Source organism: Carcharodon carcharias, chromosome 16 (assembly GCF_017639515.1).
Source record: "Carcharodon carcharias isolate sCarCar2 chromosome 16, sCarCar2.pri, whole genome shotgun sequence".
NCBI classification, from domain to species: Eukaryota; Metazoa; Chordata; class Chondrichthyes; order Lamniformes; family Lamnidae; genus Carcharodon; species Carcharodon carcharias.
In genome coordinates this window covers 67,254,362-67,280,617 of record NC_054482.1, presented here as the reverse complement: position 1 = coordinate 67,280,617, position 26,256 = coordinate 67,254,362, and the positions used below count along the sequence as shown (strand labels likewise).

General features: G+C 41.3%; 1 protein-coding gene across 9 annotated transcripts in view; it reads right to left on the bottom strand.

The window, feature by feature from the left end:
- The window catches only part of nfia (nuclear factor I/A), a 529,589-nt gene that overhangs the window by 107,234 nt on the left and 396,099 nt on the right, over window positions 1–26,256 (bottom strand). For 5 of the 9 annotated variants that reach the window (XM_041208194.1, XM_041208196.1, XM_041208192.1 and 2 more), the window contains 2 exons: window positions 12,272–12,346; window positions 10,810–10,938 (listed from right to left, as the gene is read on the bottom strand). The exons of 1 other annotated variant lie outside the window; for it this stretch is intronic. In XM_041208194.1, coding sequence (XP_041064128.1) covers window positions 10,810–10,938; window positions 12,272–12,346 — 204 coding nt within the window. The remainder of the gene's footprint in view (window positions 1–10,809; window positions 10,939–12,271; window positions 12,347–26,256) is intronic. 3 more of the 9 variants (XM_041208200.1, XM_041208197.1, XM_041208198.1) reach the window with 2 other exon arrangements.

Here is a 26,256-nt window from a genome sequence, read left to right as displayed (position 1 = left end):
TGTGTGATAGGTTTGTGAATGTGTGAGTAGATGAGAAAGGTGAATTACCCTGGCATCTTTTGGCACTGGGTACTTTTGTAGGGCATTGGCACATATATTATTGGATTTTACATGAGATATTCTATCAGGGTTTAATGCAATGATTCCATCATAGCAAACCACTCCTGTAGGTGGACCTCGAATCTTTTAAGATGGAACATGCCTTCATCTGCCCAATATTTAGGCAAATGATGGCAAGACCCAGAAACTGAACAAGAACCCCAGCTATTCAATGCAGGCTAGAAGGTACCATCTGATTCTCCTCATCTTCAGTAGGTTGGTTGAATTTGTACAATCTCAGACTGAGATTCAGGCTATAAATGACAGTTTATTTTTAATGTAGAACAAGTAAATTAACTATATTTTGTATAAAAAGCTATCCTGTAATTTTTTTTCTCACTTATTATGAAATCATCTCTGCCTGGGTTGTCTTGCAAACGTACACTAAACCTTCAAAACTGATGCTGACTTGGTGGTGAAACAGATTCTCCACAACTTCAGTTTCTTATTTGGCCTGAACTGACTATACCCTCTCCACCACAAAGCTTACCTTCTTCAACCTCAGTAACATCAGCTGGCTCTGTCCCTATCTTAGCCCAGCTGCCACTAAAAACTAATGCCCTAATGATCTCAACTTAACAGTCTTCCTATCCCGCACCCTCTAAGAACATCAGTTCATCCAAAGCTCTACTGTCCATAACATAATCCACACTAAGCTCACCTATTAATCCTGTTTGTGCTTAAAATTCCTTCATGGTCACAGCCTCTTTCTATAACTATCTCCAGGTTTACAATCGTGCTCTCTATAAATTCTCATTAAAGCCCACCTTTTTGAGCAAATTTTTAGTTATCTCGTCCTGGCAATCACTTATCCTCCTGGTTCTGTCAATTACCTCAAGCCATTTTTCCCTGATGAAGGGTCCACAAATGCAATTTGCTCTTGTTTTTGTTGTTGAAATGCTGCCACTGGGCGGAAGTAGCTCAACATCAGCCCTCTGCTGGCTTCAGACTATTGACTGGCTGAGGTAAACTTACCCACAGAAATGCCGTTCCACTTCCTTAGAAGGTCTATTTCATACAAAGCTCGTTCATGAACAACTGCATTTTACATAATTAAATTAAATGATTAGCCATTCCTTGACAATTACAAGGATGCTTAATAGTTGAAACATAACTCTGCCTAGCCATCCATCAAAGATTCTATAAATAGGTACAGCCCAATTGATATTAGCATATTGAAACCACCTTTTGTCTCACACAGACCAAGGTGTATACACATATTAATCAGCCTTTCATTTTTTTCTAATGAAAATGTGTACCTCTGTACCTCTCAGTCACAACGCATGGAAACAACAATTAACCTCGTCTGCTGTTTCTCGTAATAGGAAATTGAAATCAATAGTCTAATACAAAAACACAATTATATCACAGCGGTATTAGGTAGTTTACATAGGAAAAAACACCATCAAATGGCCTATTTCTGTGCTATAACATTCAGCAATTTTAAAGACCATCAAAATATCAACTGCCATGATGCTAAAACCATAATTTTTTAAGTATAAATTATAATATTAGAAGTGCAACTTTGCTTAAACAAAATTAAACTGATCTGGTTCCATGGCTGGTGATATGTGATCCACTAACATTGTGCTGCATGATAGCATGGGAGAGAAGGATGTTTGATCAAGTGAATGTTTTAAAAAGAAATTTTGAAAAAATTGATCCAATTCCAAAGAAAATCATCATGATGACATTGTTGACACTGTAGTCATTTATTGAAAAATCACAACATTTTTGTCACTTAAAGACAGCATGTATTTGAACAGAACACATTTAATATCCCCTATCCTGTTATTCCATGCTAAGGACAAAGAGGTTTGCATCACTGACTTACAAGCCAACTTGCAAACAACTTGCACTTCTGGCCAGAAAGTCTAGAAATGAGGCAAGTAGGCCTCTTTACAGCTTTCATCATGAATGTCATTTTTTGTGGAAATGTAAAAGACCAAATGAATGTTGCTCTTTGTCAAAGGGAGTCAAACAATGCAGTGTAGCTAAAATTACTTAAAAATGTGGTTATAAGGAAAGTGAAGTCTCATTGTTGCAACTCAGATTCACACTCCATAGGTGTGAGATGGCTGCTTAGACAAAGCTACACAGGAAGTTCAATATCTTGAAAAAACAGCAGTAGAGGATTTTTTTGGGTTTCATTAACATCTAAAAAAAGGGCAAAGCCCAGTGGCATCTAGAAATGTCTGTCTGTTTCTTATGACCAAGAGATCAAGACTCAAAGAGTATGCACACGTACAACATTGCTACTAGAGTCAAAAGGTCAGTGCTCTACTTATAGCACCATAATGACATGAGGCAAGGCCACTCCCTGGTTCCAGATCCTCCTAAAGCTATTGCCGGTCTTGAAGATTTTGTAACGACAAATCTGTCAATGTTTCTCAGCTTAATTATCTAATTATTCAGTTAAAATATGTGAAGAGGATTGGAAGAAACCTATTAAAAAATCAGTTCACAATTAAAGATCATTTTGTAAAATCCATGAGCTTCTAAAAATGAAAACAGCTGCCATTTACTTAGCGCACTTGCATTGAATTTTTGAAGAAACTGGTCAGAGGTACTAAAAAAGACATTGTATTTTTTAAAAAAATGATCAGTCAAACTGTTCCTGTTAGACAGGTGAACTCAATGCCCCATTGTTCTATTCAGAATAAATTTAGATACAGTTGTATATGAGAAATACAAAACTTTGAAAGAGAAAAAGAGGGCTGTTTTCAATTTTATTTTCCTTTCTTAAATAATTTGAGCTTTTTAGAGTTGCCATTAAAAGAAATAACAACACAAGAAGTGTACAAATATTAAAAGAATAGGCACCACTTCTTCAAATACTCAGCAATGTGGTGCAGAGATGTGCAGATCAGGAAGTTCCAGGTTTGATCCTTGGATTTTCTTTTATTCATTCATGGATGTGGGTGTCGTTGGCTAGGCCAGCACTTGTTGCCCACCTCTAATTGCCCTTGAGAAGGTGGTGGCGAGCTGCCTTCTTGAAGCTGCAGTTCCTATGGTGTAGGTACACCCACAGTGCTGTTAGGGAGATGGTTCCAGGATTTTGACCCAGCAACAGTGAAGGAGTGTGATACATTTCTAAGTCAGGGTGGTGAGTGGCTTGGAGAGGAACTTCCAGATGGTGGTGTTCCCATGTGTCTGCTGCCCTTGTCCTTGTAGATGGTAGCGGTTGTGGGTTTGGAAGGTGCTTTCTAGGAGCCTTGGTGAGTTCCAGCTGTGCATCTTGTAGATGGTACACATTGCTGCCACAATGCATCAGTGGTGGAGGGAGTGAATGTTTGTGGATGGGTTGCCAATCAAGTGGGCTGCTTTGTCCTGAATGGTGTCAAGCTTCTTGAGTGTTGTTGGAGCTGCACTCATCCAGGCAGTGGGAGTATTCCATCACACTCCTGACTTGTGCATTGTAGATGGTAGACAGACTTTGGGGAGTCAATAGGTAAGTTACTCGCCACAAGATTCTTAGCATTTGACCTGCTCTTATCACCACGTTATTTATTTGGCTGGTCCAGTTCAGTTTCTGGTCAATGGTAATTCCCAGGGAGTTGACAGTGGGGGATTCAGCAATGGTGATGCCATTGAATGTCAAGGAGCAATGGTTAGGTTCTTTCTTGTCTGGCACTTGTGTGGCACAAATGTAACTTGCCCCTTGTCAGCCCAAGTCTGGATATTGTTCAGATCTTGCTGCATTTGGACATGGGCTACTTCAGTTTCTGAGGAGTCACAAATGGTGCTGAACATTATGTAATCATTAGCGAACATCCCCACTTCTGACCTTCTGGTGGAAGGAAGGTCATTGAAGAAACAGTTGAAGATGGTTGGGCCTAGGACACTACCCTGAGGAACTCATTCAGTGATGTCCTGGAACCGAAATGATTGTCCTCCAACAACCACAGCCATCTTCCTTTGTGCTAGGTATGACTCCAACCAGCAGAGAGTTTTTCCCCAATTCCCACTGACTCCAGTTTTGCTAGGGCTCCTTGATACTTGGTCAGATGCTGCCTTGATGTCAAGGGCAGTCACTCTCACCTCACTCGGGAGTTTAGCTCTTTCATCCATGTTTGAACCAAGGTTAGGAACTGAGTGGCCCTGGTAGAACTGAAACCGAGCATCAGTGAGCAGTTTATTGTTAAGCAAGTGCCGCTTGATAGTACTGCTGATGACCCCTTCCATCACTTTACTAATGATTGAGATTGGGCTGATGAGATCGTAATTAGCTGGGTTGGATTTGTCTTGCTGTTGGAGTACAGGACATACCTGGGCAAGTTTTCACATAGCCAGACAGATGCCAGTGTTGTAGCTGTACTAGAACAGCTTGGCTAGGGGTGTGGCAAGTTCTGGAGCACTGGTCTTTAGTGCTATTGCTGGGATATTGTCAGGGCCCATAGCCTTTGCAGTATCCAGCTGTTTCTTGATATCATGTGGAGTGAATTGAATTGGCTGAACACTGGCATCTGTGATGCTGGGGCCTCCGGAGGATGCTGAGATGGATCATCCACTTGGCACTTCTGGCTGAAGAATGTTGCAAATGTTTCAGCCTTTTCTTTTGCACTGATGTGCTGGGCTCCCCCATCATTAAGGATGGGGATATTTGTGGGCCAACCACAGACACAATTTAGCAACTATGTCCTTTAGGACTCAGCCAGCTCCATCTCTAGTGGTGCTACTGAGTCACTCTTCATGACGAACAATGAAGTCCACCAGAGTACATTCTGTGCCCTTGCCGCCCTTGCTGCTTCTTCCAAATGGTGTTCAACATGGCGCAGTACTGAATCATCACCTGATGGGGGCGTTACATGGTAATCAGCAGGAGGTTTCATTGCCTTGTTTGACCTCATGCCATTAGACTTCATGGGGTCCAGAGTCAATGTTGAGGATTCCCAGGATTGTATACCAGTGTGTCACCACCTCTGCTGGGTCTGTCCTGCCAGTGGGTCAGGATATACCCAGGGATGGTGATGGTGGTGTCTGGGACATTATCTGTAAGGCATGATTCTGTGAGAATGAGTGCTGTTGCTTGACTAGTCTGTGAGACAGCTCTCCCAAATTTGGCACTACCCCCCACATATTAGTAAGGAGGACTTTGCAGGGTTGACAGGGCTGAGTTTGCTGTTGTGGTGCCATTGTCCAGTTTCATTCCTTTTACCGGTTTGATACAATTGAGTGCATTAAAGAGCTCTGTGGGTCTGGAGTCACACGTAGGCCAGACCAGTTAAGGACAGCAGATTTCCTTAGTGAACCAGATGGGTTTTTATGACAATCAGCAATGGGTTCAGGTTTTTAGTGAATTCAGATTTCACTGGGATTCAAACCCCAGTCCCCAGAGCATTAGCCTGGGTCTCTGGATTACTAGTCCAGTGACAATACCATTACACTACAGCCTCGCCTCCCCAGATTGTGCCAAGTTAGTCAATATCAACTGGTGAGAATGCTGCAATAAGGATCAGGTTCAGACAACTACTCATTTAAAGTTATTTTTGTTTAACCTGTCTTACTACTTAGTTTCCTGAATCAAGCATGTGTGGGTAAAGATGTTGATGTGAGTATTCTAAGCTTTAACATTTCCTGTGTAAATTGTTTGTAGGTGGGAGGTTTGAGAATATTTAGTATAATTGTCCTCTTCACTGAAACTTTAAAGTACTTTGAAAGTACAAATGTTAATAAAGGACTGAAATGTCAGCTTAGTGGACCGTACACATTGGTGTGCTCAAGTATTGGAGAATATAAATGAACAATTTTATTTTTTTTAAGTAGCCTTTTTGTCCTTGTTGAAGAGAGCTATTTTAGTGCTAGGAAATTAGGAATTTTCCATTTCTAACATTCACTTGTACAGCAAATGTTTGATGCATGGTAAAGTTCCCTTTACTCTGCCACAACAATGTGATTTAACCCTGTCATCAGAAAAATACTGCAGTAATTTGATTTTTCATTTTTCACATCAGACAGCCTATTCAGTGCTGAACATTATATGATGTGGGCCGAATAAGAGCTAAATTGCGACTACCAGTTATTTCATGTAATACACCCTTACAGCCAGCAATAACACATTTGCTCTATCAGTTCAGAGATGAGAAGACATTGTGCTAACCCATTGTGCCACCCAGCTTACTATCAAATTAAAATTTTTTGAGCAATCAATCCTATTTTTAAAATTACCCATTGTCCTTTGGATTATTGTTGCATTGAGAGCAGGCCTTGACTGCAGACTACAACTTGTTGCAAAACCCAGGGAGCAGAGTTTCCAGCAATTATGGAGTAAGATCAGCTAGGCTAAACTTCACTTGTGGCAGCAGTAAACAAAGAGAAAAGAGGTGGTGGGGGGGGGTGGGGTTGTGTGTGTGTGTGTGTGTGTGAACATTAAAAAAGATTATCTGAAAGATCAGTGGGTTTCCAACACATCCTTCTTTTCTGACTAGTTCCTTCCCACGAGCATTCGTATGTCCAAATCATAATAGTATCTCATTTTCATTACTGCTGGCAACCGGAAAATTACATTACCGCTGCCAGGAGGATTTTTGCTGTCAAGTGCAGCTTGAAAGCAATCAGCAGTCTCAGCTCTTTGGTGATCAAAGATTCACCTCCTTCTTCACACCCCATAAAAAAAGTTATTTGGTGGAATGGTGTCTGGTTTTGTAGTATCCAAATGTCACTTTGTTCAGCACTTGTCAGACCATTCAATGTGAAAGTAAAATTAAATAAGTTTTGCCCTGCTTTGAGCAACCACTCCAAACCTTGTTCAACCTGAAGTTCCAAATCACCACAGCAAAAAATACATTGAACTCCAGCCTCCAAAGGCAACAGCAAATAAAATGGTGTCACCATAACTCCAGAAGGTGGGTTATTGGTATAAAAAAAACTAAGTCTTGCCAAAGTGCGTAATTTTAATTGTGGATCAAAGGAAACATAAATAATTTGCAATTCAAGAATATAGCAGAATCCAGAAAGTTGGCAAGGAATGGAGATAAAACTGTTTGTGGATTGAAATGCTTAGGGAGTACTTAGGACTTATCATTTGTTACGACAGTTGCAGAACTAATTGATTAAGAGGCTATGACTAATGATCTGTGTATAAAGGTTTGTTTTTAGGTCCAGACGAATAACTACATTTATATACCTTGACACCTAAATGTATGCAAAGCCCAGTCTAGATTGTTTTCAGGCAGGATTTTTTGAAGTTGTTGGAATAGATTAATTTTCTTTCAAAAAACCTCATCCTATCTTCCTGCTGTACAATAACTATGAAATAGCTTTAGATTGAGCAAAAGTAGCTAAATTCTAAATGAATTTAATACTTTATTTAAACATCAATTCAAAAAACATAAATAAACTAAATTAAGACATATTGTGCCTTGGTTGTGAAAAGAGGAGTTTTGCAATATCTGTTAAATGACAATTTTGAAGACTACTTATAAAAGCTGCAAAGGAAGGAATGTTATTGATTAACATATGTACACATTAAGATTCTTCTACCTCTAAACAGAAAGAAAAATATAGTGCATTAAGAATAAATGTGCATTTATATTAGCTTTTTATTCCTCAGGAGAGCATCCCAAAACATTTTTTAAAAAATTAATTCATGGGATGTGGGCATCACTGGCTGGGCTGCCCAGCCCTAATTGCCCTTGTTCAGAGGGCACAAATTGCTGGTTTCCTTCCCTAAAGGGCATTAGTGAACCAGATGGGCTTTTACAAGAATCGGCAATGATTTATACTGAATTTAAATGCCACCATCTGCCATGGCAGGATTCGAACCCGGGTCCCCAGAGAATTACCCTGGGTCTCTGGATTACTAGTCCAGCGACAATACCACCACACCATGACCTTCCTCCTTCTCACCCAGGAGAATAGTCATTGTTGCAGTGTAAGGAAATGCAATGGTAAATTTGTGCACATCAATGTCCCACCAACAGCATTGACCAGTTAACCATTTTTGATAGCACTGGTTGAAGCTTCTGCCCTTCTTCATCTAGTGGGTTGGGTCCAACTGAGAGAGCAAACAGGACCTCGTTTTAACATCATTTCTGAAAGGCAGAACCTGCAGCAACGCAGTACTCTCTCATTGCTGTAATTATCCAACAACCTAGATTAAGTGCTCCCATTAAGGAATAGGACTTGAACTCAGAGCCTTCTGATGCAGAGACAAGGATGTTAGCAATGAGTAAAGACTATTACTTATCCTTTAAAATACCCTCTTACGTCTTTTTCTCCAATATCACGCATTATCTTATTTATTTCCACAAAGCAAAATCTTACCTATTCAATACTAATTGAAGCTTGCTCTTTGTGCTTGAAGATATGACAATGAATTTAGAAGATTAACATAAATGGTGACAGTGGTAGCAAATAGTGAATAAAGGATGAAAGCAATTGTATTTACTTCATGACTCATCTGCACCTCTCTTATGAAGTAAAATCTGCTACCACACTTGCTGGTAATTGTCTTTTGTTCTATGTCTGCAAATTAATAGGCTATTGATTTCTCTCTTTAGATTCATAAAGCAGAGAAGAAAGCTATTTGGTCCATCGTGTTTATGCTGGTTCATTGAAGAGCTCCCCAATTAGGTTCACCTCACTGCTATAGAAGCATGGTAACAGCAGTTTTTATCATCCTAAACATGCATGATGTTTAAATGGAACTGATACTTCACAACTATTTTTTCAAATCTTAGGTTAATTTTGGTCATGCAGTTGGCTTCAGCTGGTGATAGGACTAATAGTCCAGACTAAAAGTAAGGTTTACAAATTGTGTCATTGAGTAATGACACAAAGCATCAAGAGTTCAAATTTCTCTATGTTGGTCAGCTCCCAATTTCAGTCATATTACTGCGAAGAAGTACTGAGCACAAGTTGGAAGATTCCCCACAGAGAGGAACGAAAAGTCAAAGACAGAGTCAGCTGCAGACTCCTATACTTATTAGGAGATGACAGGTACAGATTGATGCTTTGGAGCAGACCACAAGCCCAGTGTAGTCTTTGGGGATCACAAAGCCGGGTTTTTAACCAGATGTTGTACTTATGGTACATAGTACCCCCTTTAGTTTCACATTTTCAAGGTCTTCGCCTACACCTACATTTGTTTTAACTTCAATAGTCTTTTTGAAGTTGTGGAAAATAGTTTCTGCTAATGATCACTGAATTGTAGAAAATTTGTGTAAATGAGCTTGAATGGGTCGTCTCTTACTGTGTCCTCCCTGTGGGAAAATATCTTTATTCTCGTCATTCCCTCATTCACTATTCACCTACTTTTAAGGTATTTTTGTCCCAAACCTCTGCCTATGATGCAGCATAAAGGCCCTCCAGATGGTGCATAGGATAGTCTGAGGGTATTCCGACTTTTCCTCCCTTTCTGTCTTTAGAACATGACAGGCCTTCATACAATGCTGTTAGATGGTGCATCCAAGAATGAGAACATACTGCGTGAAGAACAATAGGTTAAAAAACATGAATCCTAACACTTGCCTGGCACAGATCTTGTTACAAACTCACTTCTACCTTAAAAGTATAATCTTTCAAATACAACAGTAGCTACAGTGGAAAATTGAATTAGTAGAGTATCATGTAACAACAGACACCCCATTGACATCACCAATGGGTCTTGAAGGAAACATGCCAGTGGAGGGCAATAGAGTTCAGTGGAGCTCTGATCCTTTCATGCAGTTTTGAAGCCATGATTCACTATTAACCAGCACCATCCAATTTTTATTGCAGATGTACAGCACTAAAACTTACCTGTTTCCCTCACTCCATTCAAGGATAAGAACTATGTTGAATTCCAACTTGTTTTGTGTGCACACATTGAAATCAATTGTAGGGACTGGCACAGTAGCTGAACTCTTTCATTCTGCTAGTGGAAATAGCTATTCACTGTGAAGTTTATGAAAATAGAGTTGGTTTGAAAACCACACTTATGAAAAGCAAAAGGGCAATAGGTATGGGTTATGGTCATTTACTTTGAATCTCTCTTACCCCCAAGAAATGCTGTCTAGCATTTTCAGAAAATATGGCACCTGAAGTTCACCTGCATTAATTTTTTTATTCAGCTGTAGTTTTACATTGAGAATCCCAGAAAGCTGAGTCTGGTTCTCTGTAAGGCAGAGATTTCATTTTTAATCAAACTCTGGAAAAATGTGCATTTATTCATCATTAATTGCTGAAGTTGTACATATAAGATAATTGGACATTCCATAATGTCGAAAGCTCAAATGTATTCAGCAGATAGTCACTTATCTTTGAGCAATTTTGTAATTTCTTAATTTTAGTAACAAGATGAAAGGAGATTAGATGGGAAAATGGTCCAGCTGAGACATGTGTCATTAATTATTACAACAACCAGACACAGCAAATTATAATAGGCACATATAATGAAGTCATTGAAAGGGGTTTTAAATATAGCTTGAATAAAAAAGCTGATTTTTAAAAAATCACTGAATTGACAGAAAACATGGGTAGCAACCAGCTGTTAACAAAACCACTGAACTTTGATTTTATTTAAAAACTTATAAGTAGTCACCAATATGAGTCCTTTCCCTCTTATTCTACAACCAGGCTAAAAAAAACACTGCTTTTAGGGTTTATAACCCTGGAGCTTATTTTCTGTACTAGCAGTAATTCAAGGCACCAAACTACAAGCTACTTGGCCAAGACCCTATACTCTTTAGTAGGAGCTACAGGGAAGGGCTCTCAGCGGCCGTGCCTCACCTCTGGGTGCTGTAATCACAGGCCGATGATGATGTGTAAATGCCGTTCGAGGGGAGGAGGTCTGCGAAGGCGTGGGACTGCTGAAACCAGACTTCTCTGACTTCTTTAGTGTAGTAGGCGATGGCATTCCTGGCAAGAATGATCGATAAGTGCAATTTTAATAATGCTAGGTCATGAAACGACAGCCTGTGCAATGTGGAGGGGGAAGGGTGGGGGTGTAAAAGCAGCATGAGTTGGGGGAAGAGAGAAGAGGAGGGAAAAGGGAAGAGATTGCAGACAGAGAGAGTTAGGCAGCGCAAAAAGCATTCTGCATCATTCACGTTCTATGGTGCCTTAGCATGTTTACTTAGCAACTTCAAACAACATTCCTTGTCAGGTTAATAATAGAGGAAAGAGAGTATGCATGCAAGAAAATGTTTTCAAGTATGAGCTACATTCATAAACCATGCCGTTCTATCTAAACTAAACCTGCAAAAGAATTCCATTGGCGTTTTAGACTGAAAATGCCAGAAGCGTCAAACTTCCAGTTGTTTCAAAGAATTCATAGAACGTACATTTAACACCATAATCGAGGATACTGCACAGCCACCTGGGAAACACCCAAAATACTCTACCAGTGAGTTGGCCTCATAAACCATGATTGGCAAGGCTATAGTTGGGCAATGGAAGTCAGGTCAGGAGCGAAACACTTTCTGTAGCCTGTGGATGAATGTGTAGTACTCTAATTAGCCCCTGAAATATCAGGAAATGCTAGTACCTGAATGACCTGTCCAAATGTTCCCTTTTAAAAAGGACTTTTTATGTGGGCATTTGTCAAAATGAAGTGTTTCCCACATTGAACAGTGCCAGGTGACATGGTCACATACACACCAATGTTATGGCACATTGTTAAGCTTCAAATATCTTCAAGACAGACATACTCTACTGGTTTGATGTGTTGCTAAGATCCCAGGGTCTCCGAGTCAGACTCACACCATTTCTATGGAATGTTGTTATGCGCTAAGTATCCCCAAGCCAGACACAATCCGTTGCTATGATGTGTCACTAGGCTCCAAGTAGCCCCACGTGAGACCCCACACTGTTGATGTGACATGTTGCTAGGCTCCATGTAATCTCAAGTCAAACACATTCTACTGCTATGGCCAAACACAAGACCCCAAATAGTTTCCTGTCAGATGCACACTGATGCTATGACACAGCACTAGTTGCTCCCAAGTAGCCTGCATACTCACTGGATAATATTCAACTAGTTCAATGGGCTACTTTCATTGTGTAAAAACATCTAAAGAACAATGGGTACATAATAAAGCTACAGTAAACTCATTTTCGTTGTTTTCAGCAAATGTCCAGCTTTCATCCTCTCAAAAGTATTAATACAGAGAAGTTGCATTTCATTTTCAAATCTTTGTTCCAATGTAATTAATTGACAAACAGTTCAATATTGGTAAAAAAAAGTAATTACTTGAATGTACATCTGTAGACTTCAGCTGTGTGACCTTTGAGTTTGTGAGGTCACTAAAGAAATATGTTTCCGGATCTGAAAGAAACAAGCAGCAGAGGAACGGAGCAAATTTTTATATTTATTTAATGCTTAAATAATTTAAATGGTGATAAATGTACTTTCAATATAGTCAATAAGAGGAGTTTGACACTTCTTTGGCATTTTATATGCATTCTAACTTACATCCAATTAAAAAAAAGTCATGCAACACATCCACTGCTGACTGCCTTTTTAGAAGCGTTCAGTGTCTGACTGCTTTAGAGTCAAATTGATCACCAATATTCACACAGCAGTGAAAAGGTGGTATGGTTAATTTTTTTGGTTGGTAGTACAGTATTGCTGAAAAAAGAGACATTTCTAAACTTTTTGTCTTGCACTCATTAGGAGATTCGCAAGAATATCAATATAAGGGGAAATCAACAATTTATACTGTACGTAAACAGAGTGTTGATTGGTTGTATGGCATTACCATACAGAATGCACCAGTTATGGTGATTGACAGTTAACTGCCAAACATTGTTTGAAATTTAAACCAGGCAGCTTGACACTGGTAGGGCAATGCATTTCCTTGAGGAATGAGTCAGTGAATGGCTGTCATTTAATATGTTCAGCTGAGACAGGCGCAATGTATATAAATGTTCTTTCTGTCTACAAAGAACAGGGCCCTGTGTACTAATATACGTATCTTTCAGTATACACAAATGCGCCATACTGCAAGCCGGATTGACAATCTTAAACTAGTTTTCAGCGTAATTCTCAGCACACTGAGGATTATTTAGTAAATGTTGTCCAATCACAGAATCACATCTAATGTTGGACACTATGTTTTGAGTTTTGCAAGCATGGGTTGGTTGGGCACGGTCTGCACCCTGCTCATTGCGAACAGCAGCTGGGACGTGCTGTTTGATACAATCCGCCAGTCTTTGGGGTGTACAGCCTACATACCTAGCATCACACTGGCACTGAAATTCATATACCACATTATTCATTTGTGAGATAAGCAGAAAGTCTTTTTGGCTTGATGGCAGCATCCTGTTAGTGGCGAATACCACTCGTGTTGCTACTATATAGTAGCAGTGTGAAACAGGTAGCTTCACCTGCTGCTTAAATTTTTGAAACTCCTTGCCCTTCCAGGGTAATCTGAGATAGACTGGATATTTTTAAGGGCCAAAAATCTTGGCCTTAGGCCTGTTCGTGATTTTGCGTAATGTACAGAGTGAAATATTCTGATCAGGGTAGCCATTAACCTGTAGGATGCCTTTGATGCACCCTTTTTCAGCATCAAGCTTGCATGGTGAGCAAATGGCTCAGGCCCTATTTACAAAGTTGCCAACAAGACCAATTTTATAGCGTGTGGATCTGAAAGAATCCCAACGCGTATATTGACCAGTGAAGCTTACTATAGACCATGGGAGAGAACCCCCTGACAGATTTCTCAACTAGCAAGTTAAGGAAGGAGAGCTCATTTGTCTGCTCCATTTCAAAGGAGAATTTGCACGCAGGATGGAGCCCATTAAGGTATGTAAGGAAATTGTTACATGCAGCTGGGGGTTTAAATATAGCAAATATAACATCTACATATCAGAAATACGCGAGGGCTGGAGGTTATGTGTCATTCCATCAATGACACATTTCTCATGGAACCCAACAAAGATGTTTGTAAGAGCTGGGCCTAGAGGGGATCCCATGGCAACACCACATATTTGGGCATACATAGTGACATAAAAACTGAACTCAATGGTGTGAGTTGCTGAGTTCATAAGTTCAATGAATACTAATTCACGCAATGGTGGGGGGGGGTCTAGATCACCATGATATAGTGCTGCAGCACAAATATCCTTCCTTAAGTGAGATATTGGTGAATAGGCCATCAATGTGAAATGAGCACAAGGACACAGCATTGCTATCGATATGCAAGTCCTGTATGGCCTTCGCAAATGTGAAGGAGTCCTTCACCGTGTTTGTGGAAAACTTGGTCAAAATTGGTTGTAACAATTTTCCCAATTCACATTGTGCAGAACAGGTCAGAGATATGAAAGGGAGTAAAGGGACATCACCATTGCGCATCTTGGTCGGCCCATACATGCGAACTGTGAGGATGAACCCTGCAGAACTCACGCGGTAGCTCATCACTCTTACACAAGTCCAGCAAGTGTTTTTTAGCTTACTTTCAAGCAAGGTTGACTGGTCATGTTGAGCAGCAGGTCCAATGGATATGAATTTGGACCTGTCATTAAGAATGGTCTGCATTTTGTTAATACGCAGAACCATGTTCTTTATAGATGGGAAGAACATGTACATACGTTGTGCCCATTTCAGCTAAACAAAATAAGTGACAGCCACTTGGGGACTCATTCCTCAGGGCAATGCCTTGACCAATCAGCGCCAAGCTGCCTGGTTTAAATTTCAAACAATGCTTGGCAGTTAACTGTCAGACATCATCACTGGTGCATTGTCCATGGCAATGCCACTTGCCATCCAATCAACACTCTCTTCACATACAGGATAAATTGTTGTTTTCCTCTTATGTTGGTATTCTTGCAAGCATCCTGATGCGTGCAAGACCAAAAGCTTAGACATATCCTTTTCAGCAATACTCAACTTTAATTTTTCTTTAGCAGTTCTTTGCATAACTTCCAATCCCATGGCATTAAAACTATGTTGAATGTTTTCGGCACAGGCTCAATTCTCTGAAGGTAGCAAAAGGCTGGGGATCTCTATCAATTAGATGGTGTCATATCAGTTCCTGATACAGTTAATACCAGACCAGGCTAACACAAATACAATCCTTTACAGATAGTTATATGCCACTTAACTTGACTCATTTATATTTCAACCCTTTATTTTTTGAACTTGTAGAATTTCCTTAAACCCTTAATTATGTAAATGCTTAAAGTATTAATACTTGGTTTATGAACATGACCTGAAGTTATCAGAATAATGAAGACAAACACAATTAATTTTTCAAATGAGTATTGGCTTATTTTAGTTTTTCCTTTAGAAATATTGTGTATGTATAAGTTATTTATGCAAAATACCAATGAAAGATTTACATATCATTTACATGAGATAAACTAGTGTGTAAGGAAAAGTTTTAGCCAATAAGCAAACATACAATCGCACATAGCATAGACTGGAATTAATTTACGAGGTACATTGTTAAAATGAATGCCTAGTTCAGAGCTTATTATTAAATCCAACAGATTAAGACAATAATCATTATAAAAATCTGCTGGTAAATTCAATGAAAGTAATTTCCCAACCAGTCAAGATGGCACAGATGGGAGAGGGAAGGATGTAAAGAGATACTTTGTTTTCTCCAGCACTTGCAATCAGTAACCTTCCCTGATTGTGTGATCTTTATTTCTTATTCTAGTGATTATCCTGCCTATTACTAGTCCCAAACATTTGCCAAAACGTATCTTTACAGTAAAAAAAATAAAAATTATTACATTAAGGTCTTGGTAATTTAAAAATATTAGCCTCAGAATGTTGCTGCATTGAAGAGATTTGTAGCCAGCCTGTGCTCACCTAAACATATTAAGTTTCTTAAGCTGGAGCTTCAGAGAACTTTACAATTATGTAGGTTAATTAGAAAGGAAATGTTATATTTTATCATTTATGTAGTCATCATCCAATACCATATAAAGCAAATGCCAACTACAAAGCTGCAAAAGCCCACAACTTGCTTTCACGGGTTCTAAATTCATTATTAAAACATTCTGCTAATTACAACAACAATTTACATTTATATAATGCCTTTAACAGAGCAAAATATCCCAAGGTGCTTCTGAAGGGCTATTAAACACAATTTGACACCAAGCCACAGAAGGAGAGATTAGGACAGATGACCAAAGGCTTGATCAAAAAGGTAAGCTTTATGAAACATCTTGAAGGAAGAGAGAGAGAGAGAGAGATGGAGAGGCAGAGAGGTTTAGGGAGGAAGTTCCAGAGCACAGGGCTGAGGCAGCTGAAGGCATGGACACCAATATTAGAATGATTAAAATCAAGAATCACAAGATGCCAGAATTGGAGGAGCGCAAAAATTATGAAGGCTTGTAGGGCTGGCTGGAGGAAATTACATAGATAGAGAGGAAAGAGGCCATGGAGGAATTTGAAAAAAGATGAGAATTTTAAAGTTGAGGTATTGCTGGACTGGAAGCCAATGTAGGTCAGCTAGCACAAGGGTGAATGGGGCTTAGTAGGGTCATTGGCAGGAATTTTGAATGAGCTCAAGCTAGGGTGGAAGATGGAAGTCGGCAAGGACAGAATTAGAATAGTCAATTGTATTAGATACTTTGAGTGGAATTTTTCCCATTCGTATTGAGTTGGAGAAATTCTGGCCATTTTTTCCCAATCTTGTTTTTCTTCCTAAGGTAATGACTCATGGTATGATATATCTCTACAAGTTACCTGCATAAGCCCAGCGAATGATTATTCCCAGGCCTTACATTACAGCTAAGCTCAACTGTGTCTCCACCAAATATGTACACAGAAGCACTTATTAGTAGAAGCCACTGCATTGGAAGCAGCACAATAACCATACATTTGGTTTCAGGTGGCAGCGGGTTAGCTGCCCTATTTTCACCTGGCCTGATTTTCCTTCTCATTGACTGCAATGCAAAAGAAAATATGGCAAGATGTACACATGGAGTCAACCAGCTACCTAGCAACAGCAGTCATAAAGATCAATGCCCACAATTCATTTTTCTTTCTCTTATGCCAGGCTAACTGAAGCAGCTGTAGTACACCTCTATCTCTTTGAAATCAGCTATCTCACAAGGTTTTATTTCTTTTCCACACCAATTTCTTCCCCTTCTCACTCAAAGGTGCTGATAGATTGCTGGAGTATAATTTCAAGCCACTGCAGGGATTTATTTAAATGCTGTTTTCATGTATGAGCTGTGACAATGAGTGAGATTAGCCTATTCATTCACAGTAAAGCCTAATTCTTCTCTTATCCAAATTTGTGCATAAGCAGCTTCAACAAAAGTCACAGGCAGAATCGTCCCATCCTGTCCCGTTGGCAGTTGGTGTCATGGCGGGTGGGCGGGAGAAACAATATGGTGAGAAGGCCAAAAAATGTTTTCACGCTGTTATGAAACCAGTTTGCGTGGCGTTTAGATCCCCATGGCAACAAGCAGTCAACTATGTCAACCGCAAGGGCTTCTACTCGCTGAATGTTCAGCTGGTGTGCGACCACCACAAACACAAGGTCTGCGCATGATTCTCAGGGAGCATCCATGACTCCTAAATCCTGAGCTGCTCTCTGTTCCCTGGTATCTTCCAGAGTCCAGAGTGGCTGCAGGTTTGGCTGCTCAGGGACAAGGCCTACCCACAGAGGCCGTGGCTGATGCTGCCCCTGCGGTGGCCTCAGGCAGCAGGTTAGAGACGGTATAATGAGGTTCATGTGGCGAAACAGACTTTAGTGGAGCAAGCGACAGGCATATCAAAAATGAGGTTCCAGTGCCTTGACAGGTCCAGTGGAGTACTGCAATACGGTCCACGGAGGGTGTTGCGCATCATCGTAGCTTGCTGCGTGCTACACAGCCGGGTGCTGCAACAGGGGAAGGACCTGGCCGAGGAGGAGGTGGGGAGGATGACGGTGATGAGGTGCTTGGAGGCGAGGTTCCAGCGATGAGATCATTGCTCTGGCCAGACAAGGCAGGCATGCTCAGTAGCCCCTCATAGTTGCAAGACTTGCGGAGGATGATGATGAGGTGCAGTGAGGACAGTTCTGACATCCTCACCTTGCATCTGTGAATGTTTGACTCCTGTCAGGCTGAGGACAGCTTGCTTACATTCTGTGGTCAGTGTCAGATCATGGAGACGCAGTTGGGAAACTTTAAATGCACCTGATCCTTTGTCAACTTCAGCACCTGATCCCTTCAGGACCACAATGTCACCAGACACAGATGCTGAAGAAATGGGGATGTCAGCCCACCTCAAAGGTGCTGAGAGCACACACAGAGAATGACGGAACTCTGTGACGCCTGCCCATGACATTCTGGCTGCAATGACAAGCATCATCAAGGTACAAGCATCACTGATGTGTCCAGTGAGTCTGAAGGTTAAACACTGCACAGGGAAGAGGCCATTGACTGAGACAGCTGCCTTTATCTACTGCATGAACCAAGGTTTCACATCTGTGTGACATGAACACTGCTCATCAGAACAAGGAGCCATAGGCAGGGAGACATTCTTGGGAGTTTATTTGCAATAGTGAACAGTATGTACAAGTGATTAATACTCGTGTCCATCTTCTTAACCTTCCTAACCCTGCTGCTACGTCTTGGTGCCCCCCGACATGCACAGTGGAGGTGGAGGCATCCCTGTCTGTGATGACGTTGGCGGATGTCCTCTGGAGGGCTACGACCTGGAGGGTCCTGGCCTGCTTTAGGTGTCCTGCTGTGGGCCAGCTGCACCCTCCTGGGACTGTTGAACTCGAGCTGCTGGGATCACAGGAAGAGGGGATTTGAGTAGGCCTGACATTCCCAGAGTCACATGAGTAGATGGCCCTGGGGTGTCGAGCTTCTGGTCCTTCTCCCAATGGGTGCCAGAGGGCCCATGGCTGACTCCTTGAGGAGAAGGGGAAGCTGGACTGAAATTGAGCTGGCCCACACCCTTCTCGCATTGATACTGTTGGAGGCCAACCAAGGCGTCAGCGATGGAGTTAAGTTCACGTAGCAGTGCAGGCCTGATGTCCTGGACCAAGGTCTCCATGGCAGCTGCCATCCTACCAGTGTTGACTTCGGTGCGTCAGTATGCCGGCGCTATCACCTCAGCCTGAAGGCAGACGGACACCTCCATTGTGCCTTGCAATCTGAGGAGTGCAGTGTTCATCCCTTCCTGATGTTCCCAAGATTGCCTTTGAAGCTCCAGCAACTGAGGTATGACAGGGTCCAGAGGCTCAACATCTGACTCAGACTCAGCAATATTCTGGCCTCCAGCAGTCCTCCGAATGCCAGAAACCTGAGAAGTTCCTGCCTCTGCCTGCTGTGGGTCAGACAGTGCAATGTGCTCATTAGATTGTGACCCTGAAGCTACTCAAGAACATGGTCCCAGCAAGGTGTGTCTCTCTGCGTTGGTGGAGGGTGTGGGTGAGCACTGTGATGGGTCGTCAATTAGGGTGTTATCATATTCTTCTTCCAAGGTGTCTTTTGGGCTTGAGTCAAGGACCTGGCTTGTGGAACCCCTTGTTGCTTCCCAGATGTGCCTGTGAAAGGACAGATAGTTTATGCATGGCAAGGGATTGTGGAACGGGGAACTCACTACAGCATGGTTGTCTGATCGATGTTGCACTGCTGTATCCTCACTTGGTTGAGCACTGCTGATCTTCACCTTCAGCACAGGAATGGTCCAGATCTTCACCGGCCAGCTGGATGGCTCTATTTTCAAAGTCTGAGAGAACCTTGATTTCAGACATTCCTCCACCAGTCTGCGACCTCTTCCTTTTGTTGTGTGCCAGCTTGTCCTGCAGCAAGACAGATGGAGCGAGTGCAAGCCAGGCCAATATTGTACTATTGTTGTTGACATCTTTTGATGATCTGCTTCTATCACTGCTTGTTTGTCGCTACAACCACACCAACCCCCTCCACCTCTCTGTCTCTCTATCTCTCCGCCCCCCACACACACACCTTAAACCAGCTTATATTTCAACTCTTTCTTGGACTCGAACTCAAGTTCTGTCGAAGGGTCATGAGGACTCGAAACGTCAACTCTTTTCTTCTCCGCCGATGCTGCCAGACCTGCTGAGTTTTTCCAGGTAATTCTGTTTTTGTTTTGGATTTCCAGCATCCGCAGTTTTTTTGTTTTTATCAGATGAGGAGGATGCCTGGCACATGTGGGTGGTGAGTGGTGCCATGGATGGGATGAGGGCACGATCTGCAGGGCAGATGAAGGTATGTGTGAGTGTGTGGTGATGATTCTTGAACTGGCAGCGAGTGAGATCCCTGTGGATGTGTGATGGGTTTGAGAGTGTGTGAGTTGTGAGTGATGAGAAGTGTGATTCACACTGGCGGAACGGAGGAAATCATTCATCCTCTTTCAGCCCTGGGTGGTTGTCATCTTTTGAAGGGCGTTAGCGCTAACCACTGTTGCCACTGCCTCCCATGCTGGATTTGTCACCTTGCTTGCTGGTTTTCACCCAGAGGACCTCACAGTGGGCTTCCACTGCATCCAGTAGGTGCTTGAGGAACGCATCACTAAATTTGGGGGCAGTATGATTCCTCCCTTTGACAGCCATAACTTTCCAGCAGCTTTCAATTCCTTAGAGAGTGCTGGCTTTGCACAGGGGTGCCATTTAAGTATGGCGCCCAGATTACTGAAGGCTTGAGGTGACAGCAGGGCAGGCAAATGAGAGGCCGCTCAGCTAGTGATCCAAAGAGTTTCCCGTAAATGCATTATTAATGAGGCAGGATGTGCCGGGAAGGGGACGAATTAGCGTGTAAACCTGCCATGGTGGCCAACGGATAAAACAACTTTTTTCACACCCACCACTGCACTTCGTGCAAATTTAGGATGAATCCACCCACAGTCATATGCATGAAGCTGGTCAATTTCTCGCTCACTGATCAAGGACATTGAGGCCAATGGATCCCTTCCTCATTGCTGCCCCACTGATAGTTAGCTAACTTAACACAGCCGAAGAATTGAATTGTGGTCTTTACAGTTTAGCTGCTCAATGGGTAAACTCATTGTATCAACAAGCCAGCTAATGCTCAATTTTATTTTGGAAATCACATCTATATCTTGGAAGCTTGTCTTTATTTACAAATTATCATGCTGGCAAGTTTAATGAGCAATACAAATACACTGCATTTAGGTTGAGCATAAATAAATGTTCCACTAGTGCACCCCCCACCCACTGTTGCTCCCCACTGATGCTAGGCAGATTTCTTCATACACAAGTTTTGCAGAAGCAATGAAGCTCATGTAAAATAAGATGTTGGTGGGGATTTAAAGAAAAGCACCCTAACCACATTAATATTGTATCGTTGAGGAACTGCAAGTTAGAATAAATAACACTTCTGGATTTCTATCCACTTGCCTGCTGTAAATTCTATTTTCTTGAGCTTTCTGCTATGTTAGCACCAGCTGATGTTCGCTGCAATCAGCCATTTGTTTCAGTTGTTCAAGTGGAAGCTGGGGAAAGGAGTGGAAAGAAAACTAATCGACCCTGTTCGCCTGTATAGAACTGCCAGCCTTCTGAAACTGCTACATCTAGTGAAGCGGAATAAAAGCACTTCAATATATGTTGAAGAAAGCCCCTTTTGTTGATCATATAGCTGAAGAGTAAAGCAGGATGTTACTAAGACAGGGTGTTGCAAAATGGCAACAAAGGTAACTCAAAAAGTAGTGGTTAAGTGACTCCAAGCTTCAGTTTTAATAGTCTGCAGATGGTTGGAGGAACTTAGACAATAAGGAAGCCCATAGTTGAGGCCCTGGGAAAGAATGAGTTGGAATAAAGAAACAACACGACAAAGTTAAGATTCATAAAGCTGAGGATGTACAGCAGTGAAGTGGAAGTGAGGTACAATATTATATTAGTAATGGCATAGTAATTGGAAATGTCCCTCATTCTATGTATGCAATAGATTCTACAATATTTAGGAAAAACTTTTAAATCAGGACTTAAAAGCAAGTTAAAGTGACATTTTGAAATAATTAGGAGTAACATTTTCTGATTTTTATTTTTGGAAATTTGTGTTTATTTAGAGAGCGAAGGGCTTTGGCTCAATCTGTCCCCTACAAGAAATGAAACCCGAGTTGTTGACAAAATACATATGCTCCGTGAGGATGTGATACAACATACTTAAGCTACGTCTCTGAAGTCTGTTTTTTCAAGTTGTTCAGCAGCCACATAGAGAGAATGATTACCACAATACATTGTTGCAAACCATGTTACAAATTTGCTGCAAGCGGCTAGACTGCTGACTAACAAAAATGAAAAACTGCAGACACTCTGCTGGTTGAATGGCATGAAACAGCAGCCATGGAATGGAATATTAACTACACTGGACAAAATAAAATGGAGCAAAGTAGTATCGACAGGCTCCTTTTATAGGAACTGATGGTCGTCAAATTTTCTGCTGTGTAATTTAAAAATGTGGGTTTTTTTTATATTTATAAAATAACTTGCCATACTGATATTTTCAGAAGATTAATTAAACCAGGAACTGACTTATTTTGGAGACAGGAGTTTGCATACAACCCAAACAGATATGAAGATAGATTCTCCTTTCATTGTCAGTAAAAATCCTAAATGGACAGTCTGTCCAGACCCTGGAGGATATAAAATCATAGGGCATAAACCAACCAAAGCTCTCCACTCATTAGACAGTGCTATTGAAACAGATTATAATGGCAAGATTTATGTGGGGAATAACTTGTCATCTCGGCCCAGCAGGTTGTTTTTGTGAGGCTGGAACAAAGTTGCAGTTGCAGCAGTGCTGAAAGCTGCGCAAAAACATTCTGTACTGAGTGTAACAGTGCTCGATGTGGTCGCTGGGGCAAGTCGAGCCATTACTAGCATTATTTTAAAACCTGTTTACCATGTCCAAGTAAACATAAGAAGAAACCCACAGATAGTTAAAAATCCCAAAAGTAATCTGTTAAATCCAATTTATTTGATACCAAAGTGAATAAAACAGACTAATCAGTGCAGCAGTCAGTGACAGAGGATTGTCTTTGCACTCCATCAAAAGACTTATGGGCAGCATTTTCCCCCATCAGGGAGGTTGTGCGGGAGCGAGCGCGAGCAGGCGGGTTCCCGATCCAGGCCCAGCCGCCATTTTACGTGACGTCCACCCAGAAGTGCTGTGTGCTCCCTGTGTGGGCGGTGGGGATTCCCTGATCCGGGAGTGTGCTCTTTCACGCATGCGCGCATAAAAGTGCACAGATCTCCCTGAGGCAAAGTGCTGCCTCAGGGAGATCGGCTCAAGATTCAAAGGTTCATCAAAGTCAGAAAAAAATTTCCTGACATCTCCCCTCTTGTGACACTGTCACATGAACTGGGACATGTCAATTTATTTTATTTAAACATTTTATGCAAATTTTAAAACGCTTATGAAACCTCATCCCGCCCATGGATGAGGTTTCATGTTTTTTCTGAAGGCCGCCTGGGCTCTTCACCTTATGATTGGATGGGCAGCTCAGTTGATTGTTTTAATTGCTTGTTAACTGGCCTTAGATAGTTCGGTGGGCGCGCAGCCGATTCAGCTGCGTGCCTGCCAAACTGAAAGTCTAAATGACACGGGGTAATGTCAGGACACCCGCCCGATGTCACCGCTGGTCATTTTACGCGTCAGTGAGCAGGCCCCACCCCCGCTCGCTGAAGGGAGAATTCTGCCCTATATTTCTAAGTAGTGGAAAGTCCTGCTTCTACACATTTACTTGAGTCAAGCAAGTTAGAAGTTTTGAAGCTATAATTGCTGTGCCTCCAAACTGGCAGCTTTATGATAATTTGCTCTCTGCCGCTACATTTTATGATCCCAACAATAAGAATTCTATTTATTTCAGGGAATTTTCCACTTGGAATGAGGAATGCCACAAGTGGGGAACACAACAGATATTAGGAAAGCAATGTACTGTGGATACTGAAAATCTGAAATAAAGCAGAAAATGCTGGAAATACTCAGCAGGTTAGGCAGGCGAGAGAAACAGTTTCAAATTGATGAACTTTTGTCAGAATTAGCCAAAGCAACAGACTCAGATTCAGTGAATAAGAATGGCAAGATGCTATTTTTCCCAAATGAACATTCAACATCTACAATGTCTTTACTTGTAGAAAATTTGATCTATAGTCAACAACAAAGTAGAAACTGACAGGCGCATGTTAAGTTCCGACTATATCCATAAACCTAGTTTTTATACAATTGACTATGCCGGATTACACCTGATTTCCAGAGTTAAAATTGCTCATTAAATAAGCAAATTTGACCAATGCTGACTCTGTTTCCCCTGCCATTTACTCATAAGATATTTCATTCTCCATTGCCGTTTGGTCAAATGGGTCAAAATTCCTTTTCTCTTATACAATATTGGCAAATTCAAGGCTTCACACCATAATGTCTTCAATTTTACCATTGCAGTAAGCATCCATTTTCAAGCCCAAAATAATATTGAAATAACTTGACAGCAGAAATTTCATGTGGTGAGAGTTCTATTTCTAGTCTATCAAGGACAAAGCTCCAACCATACAAAAAAGAAAGCTTTTTTAAAGTTTTTCCCATTGCCTGATTGACATTCTCTTTGGTTTTGTCTGTGCTATATTTCTGCTCCTTCATCGTTGCTGGGTAAAAATCCTGAAACATCCACCCTAATACTCCCAGTACTGACACCATATAGACTGCAGCAGTTCAAGAAGGTGGCTCAACACCATTTTCTCATGGACAATTTGGAATGAGCAATAAATGTTGACCTTTCCAACAATGCCCATATCCCATGAATGAAAATAAAAATATTTCTTTAATGTCTGCTTTATTCTGATTGGCAGGATCTTCTCAAAGACCCTGATGTGTTGTGGATTTAAGTGCCACCATTTTGTTGCCCCTTACTATTTAAATGTGTGAAAATGGGATTCGGAATGGAATCACTCCCAAATGAAAGCAGTGGGGAGAAGTTCTGCCCCATTATATTCAGTACCACAATGGTATCTATGAATGTTTGTCCTAATCTGTTACAATTTATTTTCATAAACTAAATATTTTAATAAGGTAGGTTACCACTAAGAGGAATCTTCTGAAGTTCTTAATGATTTTAAACCATTGCCTAGATGTTTTTTTTTTGGCAGCGAGATGCAATTTATTGGTTTGCCACAAATCCATGTAATTCAATTAAACATCACCATTCAGAAAGCTTCTAAAACCAGCTAGATTAATCCTAGTTAACCAAACAATTACATAGCAGGGCTGACACTAGAATGATTTTCTGAAGCTTATTGAGCACACATTCCCCATGTTATGGAAGTTAGAGGCCTGTTCTGCACCTGATGCATTTAGTACATCAATAAACTGGTCAGCAACCAGAATGTTATGAATCTATGCAAAAAATTGCAGGAAGTTCATTAATGCCACAAAAAAGGACAGTGTGTCCCTGTAATGCGATTGGAATTTCCAAGCAGTAATCAAGTAATACAGACCCATTCGGAACGAGTACTTAAAGAAAGGTCCCATAGCAAAAAAAAAAACCCTTATTGTATCTCCCTTCCCTTTCTGCATAGCAGCCCTTTCCCCCTCTCAAAATGTTAGTGGGAAGCTGAGCAATATCAAGAGGGTAGAAAAACCAAGCATCACTTTTATGTCAGATTTTATTCAGAATATTGTGATCAGTCTGGGGCTCCACCTTATTAAGAATACATGGGCTTTGAAGAAAGTCCATCAATGATTCACCATAATCCGTAGAGGGACTGAGCTAGGATGTGAGACTGGATAAAACTTGTTTCTGTCATCTGGACATAAAGATATTAAGAGGATGATCTGCTTTGGCAATTTGAAATAACAAGGGGAACTGGCAGTGCTGGAATCCACAACAAGGGAACTTAAAATTTAAAATTCAAACTAAACCAGTTTCGAGTGAATTCAGAAAAAAATATTCTAAATACACAAGGTTGAGAGAAAGTGAAATGCACCATCCCTTGAAGGCCATGGGTTCAGAAACACTATTCAGATGGCATTTAAAGAGGGAGACAAGGGTCTCGTCTCCCACGAGCTGGAGAGCCAGCACGAGCCCCACTTTGTCTTTTTGGAAAGGCCTGCCGAATTTAGTGCCAATTAGGCACTTAACTAGGCAGCCACAGGCCATCCCCAGGATCAAAGACCCCGGGGGCATGAGTCCCGTTAGCCAAGAACTGCCGGCTCTGCTCCCAGGGGGCATTGGCTGTTGCCAGTATTACACCCACCTGAAGCCCAGGATCATTGACTGACCCAGGATGATTGTGGTGGGGT